This window comes from Microchirus variegatus (genome assembly GCF_963457635.1).
Source record: "Microchirus variegatus genome assembly, chromosome: 4".
Lineage (NCBI taxonomy): Eukaryota > Metazoa > Chordata > Actinopteri > Pleuronectiformes > Soleidae > Microchirus > Microchirus variegatus.
The window spans coordinates 10,583,895-10,601,929 of NC_139805.1; the positions used below are offsets into that span (position 1 = coordinate 10,583,895).

At 40.0% G+C, this 18,035-nt stretch overlaps 3 protein-coding genes across 4 annotated transcripts; 2 read left to right on the forward strand and 1 right to left on the reverse strand.

Moving 5' to 3' along the window:
• Positions 1 to 1,720: 1,720 nt before the first annotated feature.
• Positions 1,721 to 10,491, reverse strand: tmem38a (transmembrane protein 38A). Its single transcript, XM_083887473.1, has 6 exons — positions 10,191 to 10,491; positions 6,419 to 6,575; positions 4,551 to 4,735; positions 4,132 to 4,219; positions 3,660 to 3,777; positions 1,721 to 2,425 (listed from the first exon to the last, which is right to left on the reverse strand). Exons 1-6 carry the CDS (start codon positions 10,312 to 10,314, stop codon positions 2,222 to 2,224), a joined length of 876 nt encoding a protein of 291 aa, XP_083743599.1. The 5' UTR covers positions 10,315 to 10,491; the 3' UTR covers positions 1,721 to 2,221.
• Positions 10,492 to 11,682: 1,191 nt separating this feature from the next.
• Positions 11,683 to 14,117, forward strand: smim7 (small integral membrane protein 7; the record flags this gene model as incomplete). Of its 2 annotated transcripts, XM_083888678.1 has the most annotated exons (5): positions 11,683 to 11,766; positions 11,986 to 12,027; positions 12,431 to 12,483; positions 12,580 to 12,670; positions 13,566 to 14,117. In XM_083888678.1, exons 1-5 carry the CDS (start codon positions 11,741 to 11,743, stop codon positions 13,579 to 13,581), a joined length of 228 nt encoding a protein of 75 aa, XP_083744804.1. In that variant the 5' UTR covers positions 11,683 to 11,740. The 2 variants fall into 2 exon arrangements, with proteins under 2 accessions (XP_083744804.1, XP_083744805.1); XM_083888679.1 differs by lacking the exon at positions 13,566 to 14,117 and having other exon boundaries at positions 12,580 to 12,674.
• Positions 14,118 to 14,697: 580 nt separating this feature from the next.
• ccdc124 (coiled-coil domain containing 124) lies at positions 14,698 to 17,593 on the forward strand. The gene is made up of 5 exons (XM_083887912.1): positions 14,698 to 14,769; positions 15,984 to 16,161; positions 16,564 to 16,750; positions 16,902 to 17,007; positions 17,142 to 17,593. The coding sequence occupies exons 2-5, from the start codon at positions 16,003 to 16,005 to the stop codon at positions 17,344 to 17,346; spliced, it is 657 nt and encodes a 218-aa protein (XP_083744038.1). The 5' UTR covers positions 14,698 to 14,769; positions 15,984 to 16,002; the 3' UTR covers positions 17,347 to 17,593.
• The last annotated feature ends 442 nt before the right edge of the window (positions 17,594 to 18,035 follow it).

The following is an 18,035-nucleotide window of genomic DNA, read 5'->3' on the forward strand; positions in this document are numbered from 1 at the left end:
CACACACACACACACACACTCTCTCTCTTTCTCTTTAGCTTTTGCAACTCCTGGTGAAAAAGTGCAGGTAACAAGAATTAGAGTTACAATTGCACAACAGGCTAAACCTTGTTTTATGTTCATGTGAAGCTCTAATGGTCTCACTCAAACGGCTCTGCATGATAAAAGCTGGGCTCTGACTTTTTTTGACAGTGTGAGTTCAGGTGAATTCAAAACGTCCATCAGAAAGATGAAGGTTTTCAAAACAAAGAGTTAAGTTTTCTCTGAGACAATTACTCAGTGTGTCGAGGGAGCGCTGCGAGGTTCTGAGAATGTGGCTTCAGTATTTATGAGATTTATCATCGAAAGTAAAAATCCAGAGACATTAAAGCTGACGAGAGAGAGAGACTGAAAGTGGACAGGTCAACACTGATCAGAGATGTTCTTACCGGACAGATATGTCTTCTACAAATGTAGAGTCGTTTTGTCCTTATATAAGGAAAGGAGATCTTAAATAAATGAAAATGTCCACACTTGGTTGCCATTTTTCAGCGGTCCACTGTGGGTAAAGAAAAAATGCACTCTGTGTGTGTGTTTGTGTTTTTCAGTAATGGCATCAGCAGATGTTGGTTACATTCCTCTCGGCAAAAGGTTTCGGGGTTTTGTCCATATTACTTTGACGAGCTCTCGCCACCTCTGCACTCTCAGTGCTCGCCTCCTTGCTGCCTTGCCCAAAGGAGCGGGGGAATTATCGTGAATTAGCATGCTGCTACTGCAGAACTGCACATGTTGCCTAGTCATAGATGTTTGTGAGATCTTGTTCCTTGTCTTTAAACCATCATCAGTGAATTGATATTTTCTGACTTTCTTTATGTATTGTCTTTTTGCCCTAATTGTCCACTTGTACATTAGTTTTCTCATGTATTCTTATGTACTACTGTATGTTGTGGTCTTGCTGTGTCCTAATTGTTGTTTGTTCGCTTATAAATTAGCTATTAACTAACTCTTCAACAATTGTTAAACATGTTCGTTGTCCCTAAATAAACAATAAACCTTTATGTAACAAATAAAGGAACAAAGAAAAGACTTCTGTAGGGTTCCACAATTAGCAGCTTAAGAGGTGACAAGTAAGAATAGGAATATTATGGGATATCTGTCATCATTTGAGTTCTAATTTTTGTAGTTAATAAAATGTATAGTATAAATAAAAATGAATGGTCATTACTTTATTTAGTGTTCTGTACCTGAAGTAACTGCTCCATGGGTGCTACAAATGTGACCTGAAAATGCAGTGAACAGATCTTTTATCTCTGTGCTGCTGTGAGGAATGTGGAGGTGAAAGGTCGAGTGTAACGACCTCCTGCAAAGTTCATCAGTGATGCTTTATTGTCTGTGCTACGAGGGCTTGACAACACAACGGGGGACTTTCCGAGTTTCTCAGGACGTGACCTCAGGCTGACCTCAGACCTTTACCATCACCTTTCTCCAGCCTCACAGTTATGTAACACAGAGATTATGAAGAGGTCTGCCATCGGCCTCCTGGAGCCAGGCTCAGCAAAATGTTTGGGGAAAGTTCTCAATGTGGGACGTTCGTCTAAAACTCTTTCTACAGTGTAATGCACTGTGTTGTGTCTATCACATATTATTAAAATCTTAAACTAACCCACTAGAAACATTAACTAATGAATGAAGACCAAAAACATACATTAATGATATGATATGAAGGAAATGAATACTCACAAATGTTTCTCTTGATTTTATTTAAAGACATGAATTTGTCTTTGTCGCAGTGTAAAAAGCAGCAATGTTCTTTTGCACAATGCTTCATTCACATTTGAATTTCTGATTGACAGTCAGATTCTGTTTCTTCACTAAAGTGTGGTGTGGTGGACTATAATGAACCACTGATGCCTGGTAACACAACAGCTGGTGCGGCACGTCTTAAAATGAATCCCGCAGCTCCTACAAAAATGGGTCACCACACAGTGTTGGGAACAGATGTTCACAAACATAAATAAATACGTTTTAGAAATGTCCAGATTGGGTGTGAAGTGTGGAACATTTGCCCGTGGTATTTAGTCCTCAAGCCATGTAAAATGCAGAAAGCACCATTGACTCTAACAGAAAGGGTCTCATTTGGTAAAACATCAAACTGCCCCCTTTCCCTAGGAAGGAATGGGAAGTCCCATCATGTGGAGGCCATGAGGGCGAGTTAGATGCAGTTTCATCACAGTGCGACTTCTTACTCGGCTTTCTTGGCCTTCCTCTTACGAGCGCCCTCGCTCAGCTCCTCCTTGGTTTTGAGGGGTGAAGACGCAGCAGCGGCGGGAGGATGATGGTGGTCCTCCTCGGAGCCTCCCAGAGGAGAGCCGAACAGCAGGTGGCAAACCCAGGACTCAATGAGGGCAAAGGGGGAGCCATGAGAGTGTCGGGCAGTCATCGCCACCTGGTGGAAGATTGTGACAGTTGGGGAAAAGACGAGAGTGAGACAAGGGTAACAGAGCTATAATCTTCTATCGCTTTATCCTCCACATGAGGGTTGTGGGGGGTAAAATGATATTTCTGACTGAAGTGTCATGCCCTGCCTTGTCTCCTCCTTTCTCTCCTGCTTCTACCTCCAGTATGCAATCAGCTCACCTGCAGCGGGAGCTCACCTTGCTCCCAATTCCCTCATCAGCTCAGCCTTTATATCTCCCGGTCCTGCAGCCACTCGTTGCCAGATTGTAAAAGACAACTCAGTGGTAACGGAGCGGCTCTCCTGAAAACCTGGTTAACTCCTGTGTGCATGCCGTCATAGACGCTTATCCTGACTACTGTTTGGGAACTGGTGGTCGCTTCCTCCACCTCCCTCGCTATCGTAACAGTCTTTTGACACTTGACCGCATTCAGGTCGGCCAGAACGCTGCTGTAAGGCTTTTAAATGGAACTCACAGAAGGACTCATATCGTGACTGTTTTAGTTACAGCTTCACACCCTGACCCCCAGTCTGAGGTCAGTAGGTCTGATGTTACTTGTGGTCCCAAAGACCCATTTTAAGACTCCTTTTGAAGCAGGAGCACCCAGACTGTGAAACGCTCTCCTTTCTCCCCTTTCCCCTAGACACTGTTGTCGCTTTTAAAAAGCACTTTTTCTTTCTAATCAGGCTTTTAGTTAGACTAGCGTTCTTATTGATGTATTCTTTTTACTGTGTGTTTTGTTTAAAACTATCAGTATTTTATGTATTTTACTTGTATCGCCCTATGAAGCACTGTGATTCCAAATCTGTGAAAGGTGCTATATAAATTAAATTACCTTCTGTTCGTTTACTCTTTTGAGTAAATGATTAAAAGCTTCCACGTCTCCTCGTCTGCCTGCGCTTGGGTCCTAAACTACCCTAGTTGTGAGGCTGCAGGTAGAAACCAGCGCTGTTTATGAACAACATGCCAATAAACTGCAACCAAAATGGTGAAAATCTAACTTCTCTACATGTTTGAACCACCGCATTTGTGTATATTTTGTACAACCACTGACAAGTGTGCTTGTAAACTTGGGTTACAGCAGCGTTCACCTGCTTTACTGGCCTCCATAAAGCAAGGCACTAAAGTATAAAGTATTTCATAAAAGTCTTACTCTTAAGCTCATGCAGTGCGATATCAGATGTAAAATAAGAAGTAAAACCAGATCTGACGACAACACTTAACCTTGCTTGTGGCCATGAAGAGGGTGAAGATGAGGATGAGTGTGCTCTTGGACACCGGCAGCCAGTGAGCCTCCTGCATGGTGAAGAGGATTGCTCCATACAGACTGGCTTTGGTCGGGCTGCAGTGGCAGAAGACAAACGGTCACTAAAACATCTGTTCATCATATTTAGCACTGGGCTGAAATCACAGATGATGCAGGACATAAATAAGTCATTTTATTTATGTGATGTTTTCACACGTTTTCTCGACCAACACACAGCAAAGCTTTATGACACAGTGTGAAATGTTTATTTTGCATTTTCATTTTAACTGAGACGTCAGATGTTTTTATTGAGGCTGAGGATTGAAGGAATCATCCTTGGCTTATTCAAAGTCCTTTTTGTGACACGCCTCTGTGCCGGATGAGGTGTGTAGTGATGAGTGCACGATGTGAGTGAATCAGAGAGGCCATAGCAGGAAAACTCAGACGTACAATGACATGTTGAGGATCTCGTTGGTCTCAGGCCTCCACACGCCGCGCACCAGCTGCTCAAAGTTGGATATGAGAGCCACTCCAGACCCTGAGAAGATAAAAACAAACCCTGAGAAATAAAATGAGGGCAAACACGTCTGTGTCTCATGCCGCTGCTCTTATTTAGCTTCAGCTTTTCTCCACTGAAGAGGAAGAAGAAGAGGAGATTGTTTTTATAGGCAACGTGTATGACTTGATTATAGGACAGGGCAGTATTTCTTGATTTTGAAATATTTTTTTAGGTAAAAGCAGCTTTTGGGAGCTTGTTATTCAGCGTCATCTATTGTCATGCCTCGTTCATTTCAGCACACGATAGATAGGCCGTCTCTTTCCGACTCTGCGTGACTGCATGTTGCCGTGAAGTCAGAAGACGCGCTGACCTTTGACGTATCCGACGATGACCATGATGAAGTAGCCGTGGTGGTATGCGTGGTGGGCGTGGTGAACGCCGGCGGCGATCTTACGCGCCCGGACGACCTCCTTCAAAGCAACCAGCACGAGCTTGACCGGCAGGAAAGCCACGCACTTGTAGAATAGGTTCAGTGGGCAGTAAAAGAGCAGGTACCTGGGTTTGTTTCCAACATGGAGAGAGAAAGGAACATCAGAATTAGGAAGTGCAGCTTAAAACTGGATCTTTTCAAGCAGTAGTATATGTATTAGTAGCAGTAGATAACCCTGGCTTATTTCAAGCTGAGATTTCTATATATCAGAAGCCATGTGTATTATTGGGTTGAAGTAGATTGCAACAAGAACGGGTCCAGCACTCAGCCTTGGGTTACCCCAGTAGAAAGAGGAACACATTTTGTCCATGCCATGGTACAGACAGGATTCAGATAAGTACTTTGTCTGAAGGACTACTGGGACTTCCATTACAGTGCATTCAGAGTTGAATGAATGTGAATCAATGAATAATTTCAGTCTGTTTAATGTGGTAGAAAATGTTCATGAAGCCAGAGACGCTTAAATGACTGAGCAATTGCTGCAGTCAGTGAGGAATATTGATCGGTCATTCTCAGTGAGAAAGGTGAACAAGGGAAGTAAAGTCCCATTGACCTCCAGGATAATAAGTACTCTTTTTCTTTCAAGGGCAGTAGAGCAGAGCAGGACTATTGTGTGTTTGGTTTTTCTGAGTGCTGTCCTTAGTCAGAGAGCTGATGATGGAGGTAATAATGTGCTCATAATTGAGAGGTTCAGAGAATTGGCTGCTAATGGCTGCCTGCACTTCAGGTCATGTTTTGAAGGTGGAAAATCACTTGCAGAGGTGGAAAGTAAAGAAATACATTTACTCAAGTTACTGTATTGAATAATTTTTTTGTGTATTTTGTATTTTTTAAGTACAATTTAAAATCAAGATTTTGTATTGTACTTGAGTACGTATTGACGCAAGTATGGTACTTAGTTACTTTATAAATCCTATCCGTTACTGAGTAAAAATAAAAATTCAGCAAAATGAAGACCTACAGGGGGAAAATATACAGCAGAACCAGACGTGATGTAATATCCTGTGTCGCGCCTGGCGCATGAGCTCCAAAATAGTTTTGGATTTCTGAGCCCTTGTCATATTTCTACTACCCTCACACCCCACGGAAAGTAACTAAGTAACTTTTACTTAAAGTACATTTCAAATGAACTACTTTTTACTTCTACTTGAGTACATTTTCAGATGACTACTTTTACTTCTACTTGAGTAATATTTCATCAAAATATTGGTACTTTTACTTGAGTACAATATTTTAGTACTTTTTCCACCTCTGATCATTTGTGGCCATCTTTCATATTTATATTCTCATTGTAAAAACTAGTTTTGGCAGCACCGATACTGGATTGTAAGTTACTGATAATCCTCACATTTAGCGAAGGTCACTGGTTTAATTGTTATTTTGTCTCCCTGTCTCTGAAATCATATTCTCAGAGGTCACACAGGCGAGCTTAAAGTAAAGTCAATGTAGGGCAGGTGGACTTTGAGGCAACAGTGACATCTAGTGGGGAAACTGTGCCATGTAGAAAGAGCAGAGACTTTGCCAGTTAAGCAGCAGTCATATGCTTTAAATATTTATCTTATTTAGCTTGAAAGTAATATAATTCAAATGCGTTTGCTCTAAAAATATTAAAAACTTTGAAGAGCACTTTCCCAAAATTATGAAACTTGAATTTGTTGATGTCCTGACCTTGCCAAACTGGTTGGTGGGGGACAAACATGGACTTCAAAGAAAGCTGAAAGGTGAAGTTGCTTTGAGGATTTGCTCACCAGACAGCTGAGGCCAGCAGGATGTGAGTGTTGTATTGGAAATAGTCGATGGGGCTGCCGCCGAGCATCACGTCTGCCATGATGTAACTGCCAAAGCAGTAGAGCATGGCGCACAGCCAGGAGGCCACGGGACTCCTGCGAGAAACCTCAACCGAGCCTGAAACAGAAGAGGAGATGATGTACAAAGTTAGTTTAAGTACATTTGAACCTATTATCCTGCTCATATCTATTAATGTGTGGACTACAATGTTTTTGGCTCAAATGTAATGTGTTTTTTCTGTCTTTATATAAATTCCAATTCATGTAGTTACATACACTACAATGTTGACTTTTTCCCATTTCAATATTGTTTTGTGTATGATTTTAAATAATTGACTACTATATAAATACAAGAATGCAAACAATCCTTAATTTGAATGAGAAAGATCATTTTTTAAAATACTGTTAATATACTGTTATTCATATTGTTACATCTTTTTATAGGCATGGTATACTAATACTACTTATTATATTATAACTGGACTATACTTTTCATTAGGACTGGAATAAGTAATGAAAGATTTTTAATTAATTACTAAATTGAACATTGATTATTTTAATAATCGATAATCAAATTTCTCAGATTTCTCTGGTTTCAGCTTCTTAAATGTCAATATTTTCAGTTACATCATCATTTTAAGGCTTGGCAAACATTGATTAACACTTTCTGAAGCGAAGAACTAATCAATTAAATGAGGAAAATAATCGGCAGGATTATGAAAATAGTTTGCAGCCCTATTTTTCATACAATGTGTGCCAACTATATATGTTATTATGCCTCGTATATTTCAAATGTTCTGTACATGTCCCCATGAGGCTCATTAAAGGATCTTTATTTATAATGATTACAGCCTCCAAACTTTGAGTGAATCCTATTTTATTTTGCTTTTCCTCAGCAGTAATCGTCTGCTCAATCAGGGCTGTGGATAACAAAAACATTTCTTTCTTTGCAGTGAACTGTTAGATGAAGACTTTATGGTTAGATAAACTGTTATATTAAGACTTTATGGTTAGATAAACTGTTAGATGAAGACTTTATCGGTGGATCCCTCGCGTGTCTGTGTGCTGCATCTTTGTCCACACCCTGTGTACCCTGTGCATGCCCTGATAATAATAATTCTAAAGCCATCTCATATTGACTCACAACATATGCCGTCATTTACAGATCACAATGTCAACACTTTCATCTGCCTTTAAGTGTTGAGTACACACTAAACAGACAGCTGGTTATCTTTTGTTTACTTATATAATATAAGGAAAAATTCCTCAGAAAACTTGATGACCAACCTATCGAGTGTGACGTGTGGATACTGGCACTTTGAGGTTCAGTAGAGTCTCCATTCATACATCTTTAAATCACCATATCATTCTTAAAATCGTCGTTGTAACAACTTTAATTTTATTTTACATTTTGTAAATATAAAGTTAGTTTATTATCAGACACCATTATTGACTCTAGATTTGACTATTAGTCTTATTTGGTCTAATATAACCAGTACAAATTATTAGTTAAATTTTCATTGACCCAATGTTACATAGTCTCATAAAGGTGCATTATGTAATAAATATAAAGCAACTGGCCATAAAATCCTCCTAATATGTGACAGAGACTCAGGAATAATGTTCATATAACAAACTGAACTCACCAACAACAACAGTACAGACAAAATATTTGCATTCAAATCCTTTGCAGACTGCAAATCATGTTTATGTTTTGACATCATGTTTTGGCATGTGGCGCCACCTACCGCCGTCTACCAATCATTGCAGTCAGTAGAGTCTCAGCTGCCGAGCAACCACGGGTTGCCAGTTATGTCAGAAAACCTAAAAGACCTTGTTATTTTGAATTTGAATGTAGTAACCGTTTTTGGCCACATTCTTACATATGGCATCTTTAAAGTAGTCATTTTTTTTGCAATATATTCCTTAAACTGCACACATTATAAAGTCTGAAATCTATTAACCAAATGAAGCCGAGCAAAAGGTAAATGCACATAGTACGTGTGTGAAATATAAGCAACCCTTTAGTACTGTTCTCAATTTAAAGTACTGAGCTTCTTTCCAACACACGAAACTTAACTCTAAGCCAAGATCACGTTATAAAAATGTACAGTAATGTATGTTTACGGGTGTCAGATGAGCTGCAGATGACAATGTTACAGACATACAGTAAATGGAGATGTGAGCACCAATCTCCAACAACAGGTGGGTGAGGGTGTCGTGGTGCGAATGTCGGCAACACGAGACGGAGAAATGTCGCCCTATAAATATATTCTGCTTGAGCGCTTCTGCTGCCTTGCAGCTCCTGGGCCTGTCTTAACCTCTGACCCTCACACAGACCCATTCATGTGTTGCCCCTTCAAACATGTGGTGTGTGAACTGAGAGTCTCTGCTCAGTGGATATAGGGCGATATCAGATGTCAGCGGCCCAAGTCATTTGACTGTTAAATATTCTGTACAATGCAACGAGATGCAGCTCTGAGACGCACGTTGCAGCCCGGTGACCGATTTAACTTTTAAAACGCATTCATGCTTTGAACGCTTTGGGGTTTTTATTAAGCTGTAATATAACACAAAATAAACGAACCGAAGAAGAGTGAAGTTATTGCTCTAATTAAATTACTACAGTAAGTATTTGCACAAGATGGAATATGCAGTTTTTTTTAACTACACCAAGACACACATTTAAAGTGTCTGTAGAGTTTCACTCCTTTCTGACTCAACACCAACAACTCACATGTTCCAACCCAAGGTGACACCATGCCACTTTCTGAGTCACATACTACAACTTTTCTCATGAACAAAGTACTACTCTACTCTGTGAGAAGTGTGAACACACTCTCAAGAGTAAATATGTACCTTAAAGCCCTGTAACAAAAGAGCTTTCATTTCATCTGAAGTACGGAGCATGTGTTGTAAGAGTCGTAAACTTCTGCCAAGAAAAGGGAGCATGCTCAAAGGCTGCACGCTCCTCCAGAAGACAATCAGGTCACGGTGGACTCAAAATCTATGTTTCACGTTAAACACAAAGTGCAAATAATGCACATGTCCGAAATGCAGCTCACAAGTGTGCAGCAGAGGAGCCTTGGAGGCCCACTGACACTGTCTATTTCAGGATTTCTATTTATTGCCCAAGTCACTGGTATGCACAAAGGCTCTCTCTCGGGTTTCATCCTCCTCATGAAGCTCAGTGACTCAAAAGAGTTAATTATTGGGGGAGAAAACATTATCAGACCTGAACTCAAAGCTGGGTGGTTTAATCCCCTTCAGTGATTCCCTGCAGTGCAAATAAGGTCAAACAAGACATTCCCTCACATAAACTAAGTGCTGCTCCTCCTGCTACAGTTTATATAACAGGTCATTCTTTATAAGGGCATGGTACTATAGAGATAACAGAGACAGAAAGTCCATTTTGGGATAATGGAGTGAGGAGAAGTTGGAGCACAGAAAAGTACAGTACTTATTCAAGTTCTCATGCATTCATTAGAGTTCCAAAGTTCACTCTCTGCTTGTACATTTTAAATGTTTACATTGATAATAACATGTATGTTGAACATGTGTAGTGATATATAGATGCTGCTGTAAATGAATGCGTATTTACGCACAGGTCTATCACGCGCACCTGCCAAACAGCATGGTGTTCCTCTCTCAGTTGAAGCACGAACCGTCATCACAAAGACAAACACTTCGCCTTGAGCAAACACAACAAGTGTGAGGAGGAACACTTACTTACCTGGCTCATATTTGAGGTAGAGGATGGACACGATGTAATAGGCGAGGTCAAACACGGGGAACATCCCCATTTTGGAGAACGCTTGAGCATAATCGTTCAAATTTAGGGCTGCCAACACCTCCATGATGAGTGGCTGTCTGTCAACAATCGCTGTGTTTAGAGTTTCTGTTTGTTTGTTTTTGTTTTCTTCGTCTTTTTTTATGTTCTTAATTCCAAGTGCGCAGTCTGGATCGGAAGCCCCCCCAACCCGGTCCACCAACTCTCCACCAAACCCCCCGATGTCGACAGAGAAAGCCTGTGACACTCAAGCCCTCCTATTAATACAGCCTCGACATCATCATCATCCTCCTCCTCCTCCTCCTCTGCGCTCCACAGCAGCAGCTGCTGCTGCGCGACGACGACTCAGATGCTTGAAGTCAAACAAAAGGCTCGTCCTCTTTTCTTCATCCTCGACATGATCGTCGCTTTTAGCCGAGACTGACGAAATAAACGACGCAGCGAAGCCTCTGGACCAACAAATATCCAAGCAAAGGTTGTTCCAGCTGTTCTTAAAAACCGTCCTCAGATCCGCATCAGATCCTGCATCGAGGCTGCACCACCAGAGACACTGATCCCGCACACACACAGGCGACCTTCGCTTGTTTACAGTTTTTACACGTGATGTACAAATGTCCTGAATAGAGATAAACTGTGGCTCTAACTACATAAATAATAGCCACCTTTATTATACATCCCCATATACATTTTATTTTTAAATACATTTATTTTCAGTTTTTAGATTATTGTTGTTGTGTTTACGTGTGTTTTTTTTTTTATCACATTAACATTCATCACTGCAACGCCCTCTTTCACCACCAGGAGGCAACAAACTACCTCTAACACACACTGCCACAGTTTTTATGAGATGATTCAAGACGTAGGATTGATTGTCTGTTTAAATGTTAAATCCCCTCCTTGACCCTAAAAAAGCACATATTATATATATAATATTGATTAAGAAAATAATAATGTTAATAATAAAAACGCGACTGAACTCGTGTATGTTGTTCCGTTTTATCTAATTATTTCTTAATTGTGTGACCTGTTTTGTTCATTTATTTACAATGACAAAATTTATTTTTATAACTAACTACCACTTTTTGGCGGTATAGTCTTAAGGTTAAGGTTAGAGCTGGGCATTAACTAGTTGGTTAAGAGGAAGGGATAATGTTTTTGTTTTGTTTTTATAAAGTCCATAAAAATATGAAGTGTTTATTATCAGAGATCCATTCTCCCATCCGAAATTATGTCTGATCGTGTTTTTACAGTTTGGCAAAGATGTTCAGTAGCATAAATGTGCAGAAGTTGGACTTTTAATTTGATTTCCTAGTGGTTTGTATTTACACAGAAATGACGTTTTATTTTGAAAACCGGATAGTGATAAGCACTCATCTCGCGTCACGTCTCGGCTCGTCGGGACTCGGGACATTGAAACCTCATTGGTCACATTCCTGAATGACGTAGTTAGCTGAACGCGGAAGTGCAGTGTTTGTGATGTGTACGAGAGCAAAATGATCGCCGATCTGTTGATATTTGGGTAAGTTATTCAACGTCTGTCACGTAGTTTCACAAATACGTCTCTGTGATTTCACAAAGTGTTCTGCGCGCGTGTTGTTGTACACGGCGGTGTCAGTCCAACGGCGTTTTAGCAAGCTAATAACTGGCTCCATGCTAATGCCAGCTCAGCAGCTAACGTTAGCCCTGCAGGTAAATCGTACACGTAAACAAACACCGTGTCTCTTTCTCCTCTCAACAGGACCTTACTGGTGAACGCAGGGGCTGTGCTGAATTTCAAACTGTAAGTGTTTTTCGTTTCACCTTTTATTTAAAAGTATGACAGCTACAGTTAAAAGACTTGGCATTCATTTTGTCTGTACACAAATAATGAAGCTGCCTGTGAACCACATTATAAGAGACACAAAGACATAGGCCTACTGTACATGTAAAAGGCATAGCCTATTTAGCCCTTTGTTGTTGTCATTAGTCATATTGGTGTTAGTGTTTGCCAATATCCAATAATACATTTTAAAGCCAATATCTATAATAAATGCAATGACAAGAATGAATCAATGAGACGAACTAAACCAAGCACTCAGACTCCTAAACCTCTGCAAAGGCAGCTCAGTGTCCATGCGCTCCCCGATCTAGTAACGTTAATGGTGCATTTATGACACACTATGCTGACTGTGGATGTTTTACAGAAAAAGGAAGGAGTCCCAGGGATTTGGAGATGAGTCCAGAGTGCAAACAACAGGTGTGTATGATTGTTCAAGTGAGATGGATAAATGGTAATCTATGTATGTGTTGCATATTATGTGAAAGCATGGCCACAAAATGATGTGTCTTTCAGGTGACAACATCAGAGAGTTCCTACTCAGTCTGCGATACTTTCGGATCTTCATCGCTCTGTGGAACATCTTCATCATGTTCTGCATGATTGTGTGAGTAAAACACTCGTAGTCGCATTCATAGGTGGATAACGTTTATCTCAAATTATGTGACTTTTAGCACTAAGACTGGCAATATTCCAAGTTTTTGGTATCAGCAAATCCAATGAAAAGACCTAAACCAAAAATAGCCATGTAATTGATGACATTGAAGTACTATCTTATTACTGTGTGCCATAGAGCATGGCCTTTGTTCAAAAGCACACATCACTGGAACACGATCCTCTATTGAATGAACACCAAACACAACATCCTGGTGTAATTTGCACAGAGAGTCATGTCTACGGTGTTGCAGTTTTCGCAAATACTTTTCGCAGTAGGTTTGAAGAGGAGTCCCACTGCTGTTCTTAACATTTCTGATGGCACAGTTTCATCAGAAATAAAATACTATACATTGCCTTTGAATCAGTATAGTGCGACAGGGTCAAAGTCATAATTGAAATGTAAACTATAAGGTGATAACCCTTCAGTCACCAATTGATATATTGTTTTCTAAGGCTGTTTAAATGGCTTCGTCATTAAATTCACCTCATGTTTGTGGCACAGGGATAAAACAGGACTATAACTATCATTTTAGAAATATACATTTTATTTTATTGACTGTTCTCAGTCATCACATTCATATTTACCTTCAGGAGTTGGCCAGATGTAACCAGACTTGCTTGAGATCATCAGATTTGCTGTACTCGAGCAGTCTGAATGTGAATTCTTGTCAGTGTCTGATATAATTTGTTTCACAAATGTTCTTTTCATCATTTATCCTGTCTCCACACTGCTTCATTTAGCGATTTTCTGAAGTAAAAAATGTTTTACCACAAATGTCTTGATGTTGCCATGTGCCATGAACTTGTTTGTTATCTAACTGCATAAATATCTTCAATCCTCACAGCTTATTTGGATCATGATCAACGTCTGCAGAGACCAGAATCTCACCTTTTCAAGATGGGACGGTCTAAACTTCTCCTTGATGGATCTTTTCTGTTGCTTTTGGTCATTTTAAACTCTAACTGTACTCCATTTTATTTACCAGTTTAAAGTTCTAATTTCTTCTTCTGGCTGCACATGAATGAATGAGTCTCTGTAAATACTGTATTTTTGTCTCACAGAACGTGACACATTTTAACCTTTTCTGTTAAGGCTGGAATAATATAACAAACCTGCCCTCTACTGGTCATGTGTGGTCATTTGCCCTTGTGCTTGTTCAGTAGAATGAGGCGTTTTCTTCATCAACACCAGGGTTTAACTTGATAAAGTTTACACTTTAGAACATGTTTTTCTGTGGCTTATTTGGTGTATATCATCATTTAAAGGTCCTGCTCTCTCTTAAAACCTCACATAAATACCATAGAGCTCCTGGTTAGCCATTGGTTATGTGCAGCCTCTGATGATAAATGGTATTTTCTTTGTTCTGGGGCACCCTTGCTGTAAGTAAATATACATATGCACTATAATATAAATGTGTTCTTATTCTTAACAATAAATATGGATTTTTCTTATCCCAGTGTCTGTTAATTGACTAGGATTGCGATGACTTTCAATACTCAATGACATGGCAACATCCATTCTACATGCAAATCATATAAGTATTCTATAAGTATTTATACATTTGCTCAGTTCAGTATAGATTTGCTTACCAAGAGTGCAGAATCAATTTCAATTCAATCAGTTTAATTGTGTAAACGTTAGAAGACTGAATTGCTATAATTGGGCATTTTTACTCCCTCTAACGATATGAGTTGCCAGGTTTGTACGATTTCTGCAAAAGGGTATATGGATACTTGACTATGGTCTGACAACCTGCATCTTCAAACTCCTTTTAAGCAAACAGCCCAATAAAATGTTGATGTGGGATTAGAAACAATGATGTCGTGAAACAATGGTCTAATTTGAAGTGCATATGAAAACGTCAACTACAAACTGGTACACATTTTCCAAATCAAATTTAAAAAAAAAAATCCAAAATGACGCATTATGGCGGCGACGTTGACGTACGTGCATTGCGTAGCGTCGTCAACGTCTACGTTTACGTCAATGGCAGATGCCTCCTGGTAACAACAGTCGTCCAGCCACGAACTGTTTTTCCTCACCTACTGGTATGAATACATGATTTAATTTCAACATTTGTCTTGTGGACTCGTTAACATCCTAGCTACAATTCGGCGTTGGTAAACTGCGGATATCCGGTTCTTTGACGAGCAAACCAGCATTGTTTATCAGGCAATCACCAAGCGGCTATAGCTAACTAGCGAGGAGCAACGGTGCAGTTGTGTTGAAGTTAGGGTTGTCTAAATGGAGCTCTACTGGGTCTGTTTACTGATCCAGTTATAGTTAGTTATATACATAAATGAATTATGACTTCCTTCATTGTTCACTTGTCATAAAAATGTCATAAAGGTTGTTCTCTAGCTACATCTGCGGTCGGTGCATAGTCATCCATGTTCAACCTCACAGTTTTCATTGTTTTATTTTAACGGTGACTCCAACAGACTATTTATCAGTTTTAGCGACGAACTAGTTTACATCTGTGGTCCTCGAGGACGTAGACTAACAATACAACACAAAGAATACACATGAAAACACACACTAGATTGTCAAATCAATTCTTGAGGGAAAATAAGCAAATATGTTCAATTGTCAGATTATCTTTTTAATGATTGATGGTAAAGTATATGAAACTTCACTGAATCTAAGGGTATAGCCAATAGATTCCCTTATCTCGCAAAGACAACTTTTATGTAAATCCTGAATTAGGGTCACCTCCAAAATCTAATATTTTATTTCCCCAGAAATCTGACCCTACAAAACTGTCCTTTCCTTCATAAGTTAAACTGATCCTTCTTTGAGGTTATCGATATCTTTGCCGATATTATACCAAACAACTATCATGTAGTATCCATCCATTATCTACCACTTTATCCTCCACCAGAGGGTCGCGGGGGGTGCTGTGCCTATCTAAGCTGACATTGTGCGATTGGCGGGGTACACCCTGGACAGTTCGCATAATATTTTGTTATGCGAATATATTGTTAATTTTTGAAATATAAGTATTTCATCTTAAATTGTATGATGATATTGAAAACAGGCTATATCGCTATAGGGCTGCAACTAACGATTCTTTGCATAATCTAATAATCTGTTGATAATTTTCACAATTAACCGAGTACTTGTTTGGTCTGTTAAATGTCAGAAAATGTTGAAAAATGTTGATTGGTGTTTACCAAACCTGGATGTACATTTATTAATTAGTTATTGATTACACTATATATTGCCTTTGAGCATCTTCTCACATTTGCCTTGTCTCCTGCAGCTGAAGAGCAGCTGTTGGGATGCCAAAGAAGTTCCAGGGTGAGAACTCAAAGGCGGCCACAGCCAAAGCCCGTAAGGCTGAGGCCAAGGCGGTGGCAGACGCCCGCAAAAAGAAAGAAGAGGAGGATGCTCTGTGGGAGGAAACGGACAAACATGCACTGAAAAAGGGGCAAAGAAAGGTGAGCTCTCTCTGGATAGTGTATGTGCTGACAAAAGTCTCTCTCACACACGTTCAGACCAACAGTCTAGACAGGGTTAAGTCAGTCTGGCACACTGCACTGCCTCAAAAATCGGCCGATGGCAAAGAATGAAGCCTGACTGCTTAGGATTGTGTAGAAATTTTGCACTTGCACACACCGTATCTACAACCTAACTAACTACAGCCTCAGAGCAACTCCTTATTTGTCACAGCATTCACATAAAGACGGGAAATGGGAAGAAAACTGCAGCAATATATATGATTTTTATATGATTATTGCCGTCATTTGCTTGCCTCATAATTGTATCCGCTCTCTTATTTATGATAAATGAATATCGGTTTATTTTTGTCAGCCTGATGACACATCTTTATGTATTTGCAGGATGATAAGGAGAAAAAAAGGCTGGATCTCCTGGAGAGGAAAAAGGAAAACCAACGACTTCTGGATGAGGAGGCTGCCACACTAAAAGGCAGATCTCAAAAGGAGGCTGCAGCTGGAGGAAAGGTGACTCGTGCCGAGATTGAGAACATGCTTCAGGATGAGCAGCAGGAGGAGCTCAACCAACAAGGTAAAGTCGGGGTGTTGTTAAATGTGTGATGGACAGAAAAACTACAAATGGATTATGTCATTGTCTGTTGCTGGGTCAAACCCAGAAATATGCATGTTGTTTGACGTTGACACCACATCTATAATGTTTCAAATTGATTTCCTCTCCACAGAAAAGAGCCATTTGGAGACTCCACTGGAGGAGAATGTGAACAGAATTATCCCTGATGAAGGATCAGTGGAAGCTAGAACAATAGAAGATGCCATTGCTGTGCTGAGGTACATTTGCTGTTTGCACTGTGTGTGGCATCCTGCTGTACTGATTTGAATTTAAATGTGTAAAGCCACCTTACAGCTTTAGTTGTGAATATTAACTATTCATCTTTATTTAACCCTTTCCTTTTGTCTCCCAGCACGGGGCCTGATGACCTGGACCGCCACCCAGAGCGGAGGATGAAAGCAGCATTTATTGCGTATGAAGAGGCCAACATGCCTCGTCTAAAAAACGAAAACCCCAACATGAGACTGTCGCAGCTGAAGCAACAGTTGAAGAAGGAGTGGATGAAATCACCGGAGAACCCCCTGAACCAGCGCTTTGCCACATACAACTCAAAGTGAAGGCACTCTTTGCATAGTAACACCGTTAGAAATTAATAATGCTATCTAAAAGTGAGTGTTGCTGAAGGGAACTTTGACAGTACCTGTTCACCAACAATATATCCAGTACCAGAAGACGGATGTGTCATTCACTTTCAAGAAAAGCCCCCCACAATTGATCTGTGCTCATTGCTACTAATAAGGAATCTTATCATCTAACAAATGAAATTCCATGTCTTTTTTTGTACTTCTGGAAAGGTAGGGAATCTGATGTTTTTGAGAGTAACTTATTAAAGTTACTTATTAAAGCATCAACAATCTCTTTGTTGCTTTGGCTTGTTTCTCAAATCTGACCAACACTTTACCTGGCTCACATACTGCCTGAATGAAGCTGGCCACTGCATCACCACATCAGCCACATGTCAGCGATTGTGCCACATCTTTGCCAAAGACATGGCTGAAGATACGTAGGTCACATTTATTATTTGCAAAAAAAACACATTTATTTAAACCGCAAGATATTGGGGTCACATTTTATATTTCACCCGTGGGCCACTTGAGGCTCGCTTCCATTTTGTTCGGGCCAGATTAAAGCTTGTAGTGTCGCATCACTACCAGAAGTAGCCCACATCCGGAGGCTGTCTCAGAAGCTTACTCCTGCTAATTTGGACATTATCCAAAGTTTAGAATCGGGAGCTGACAAGAGAATC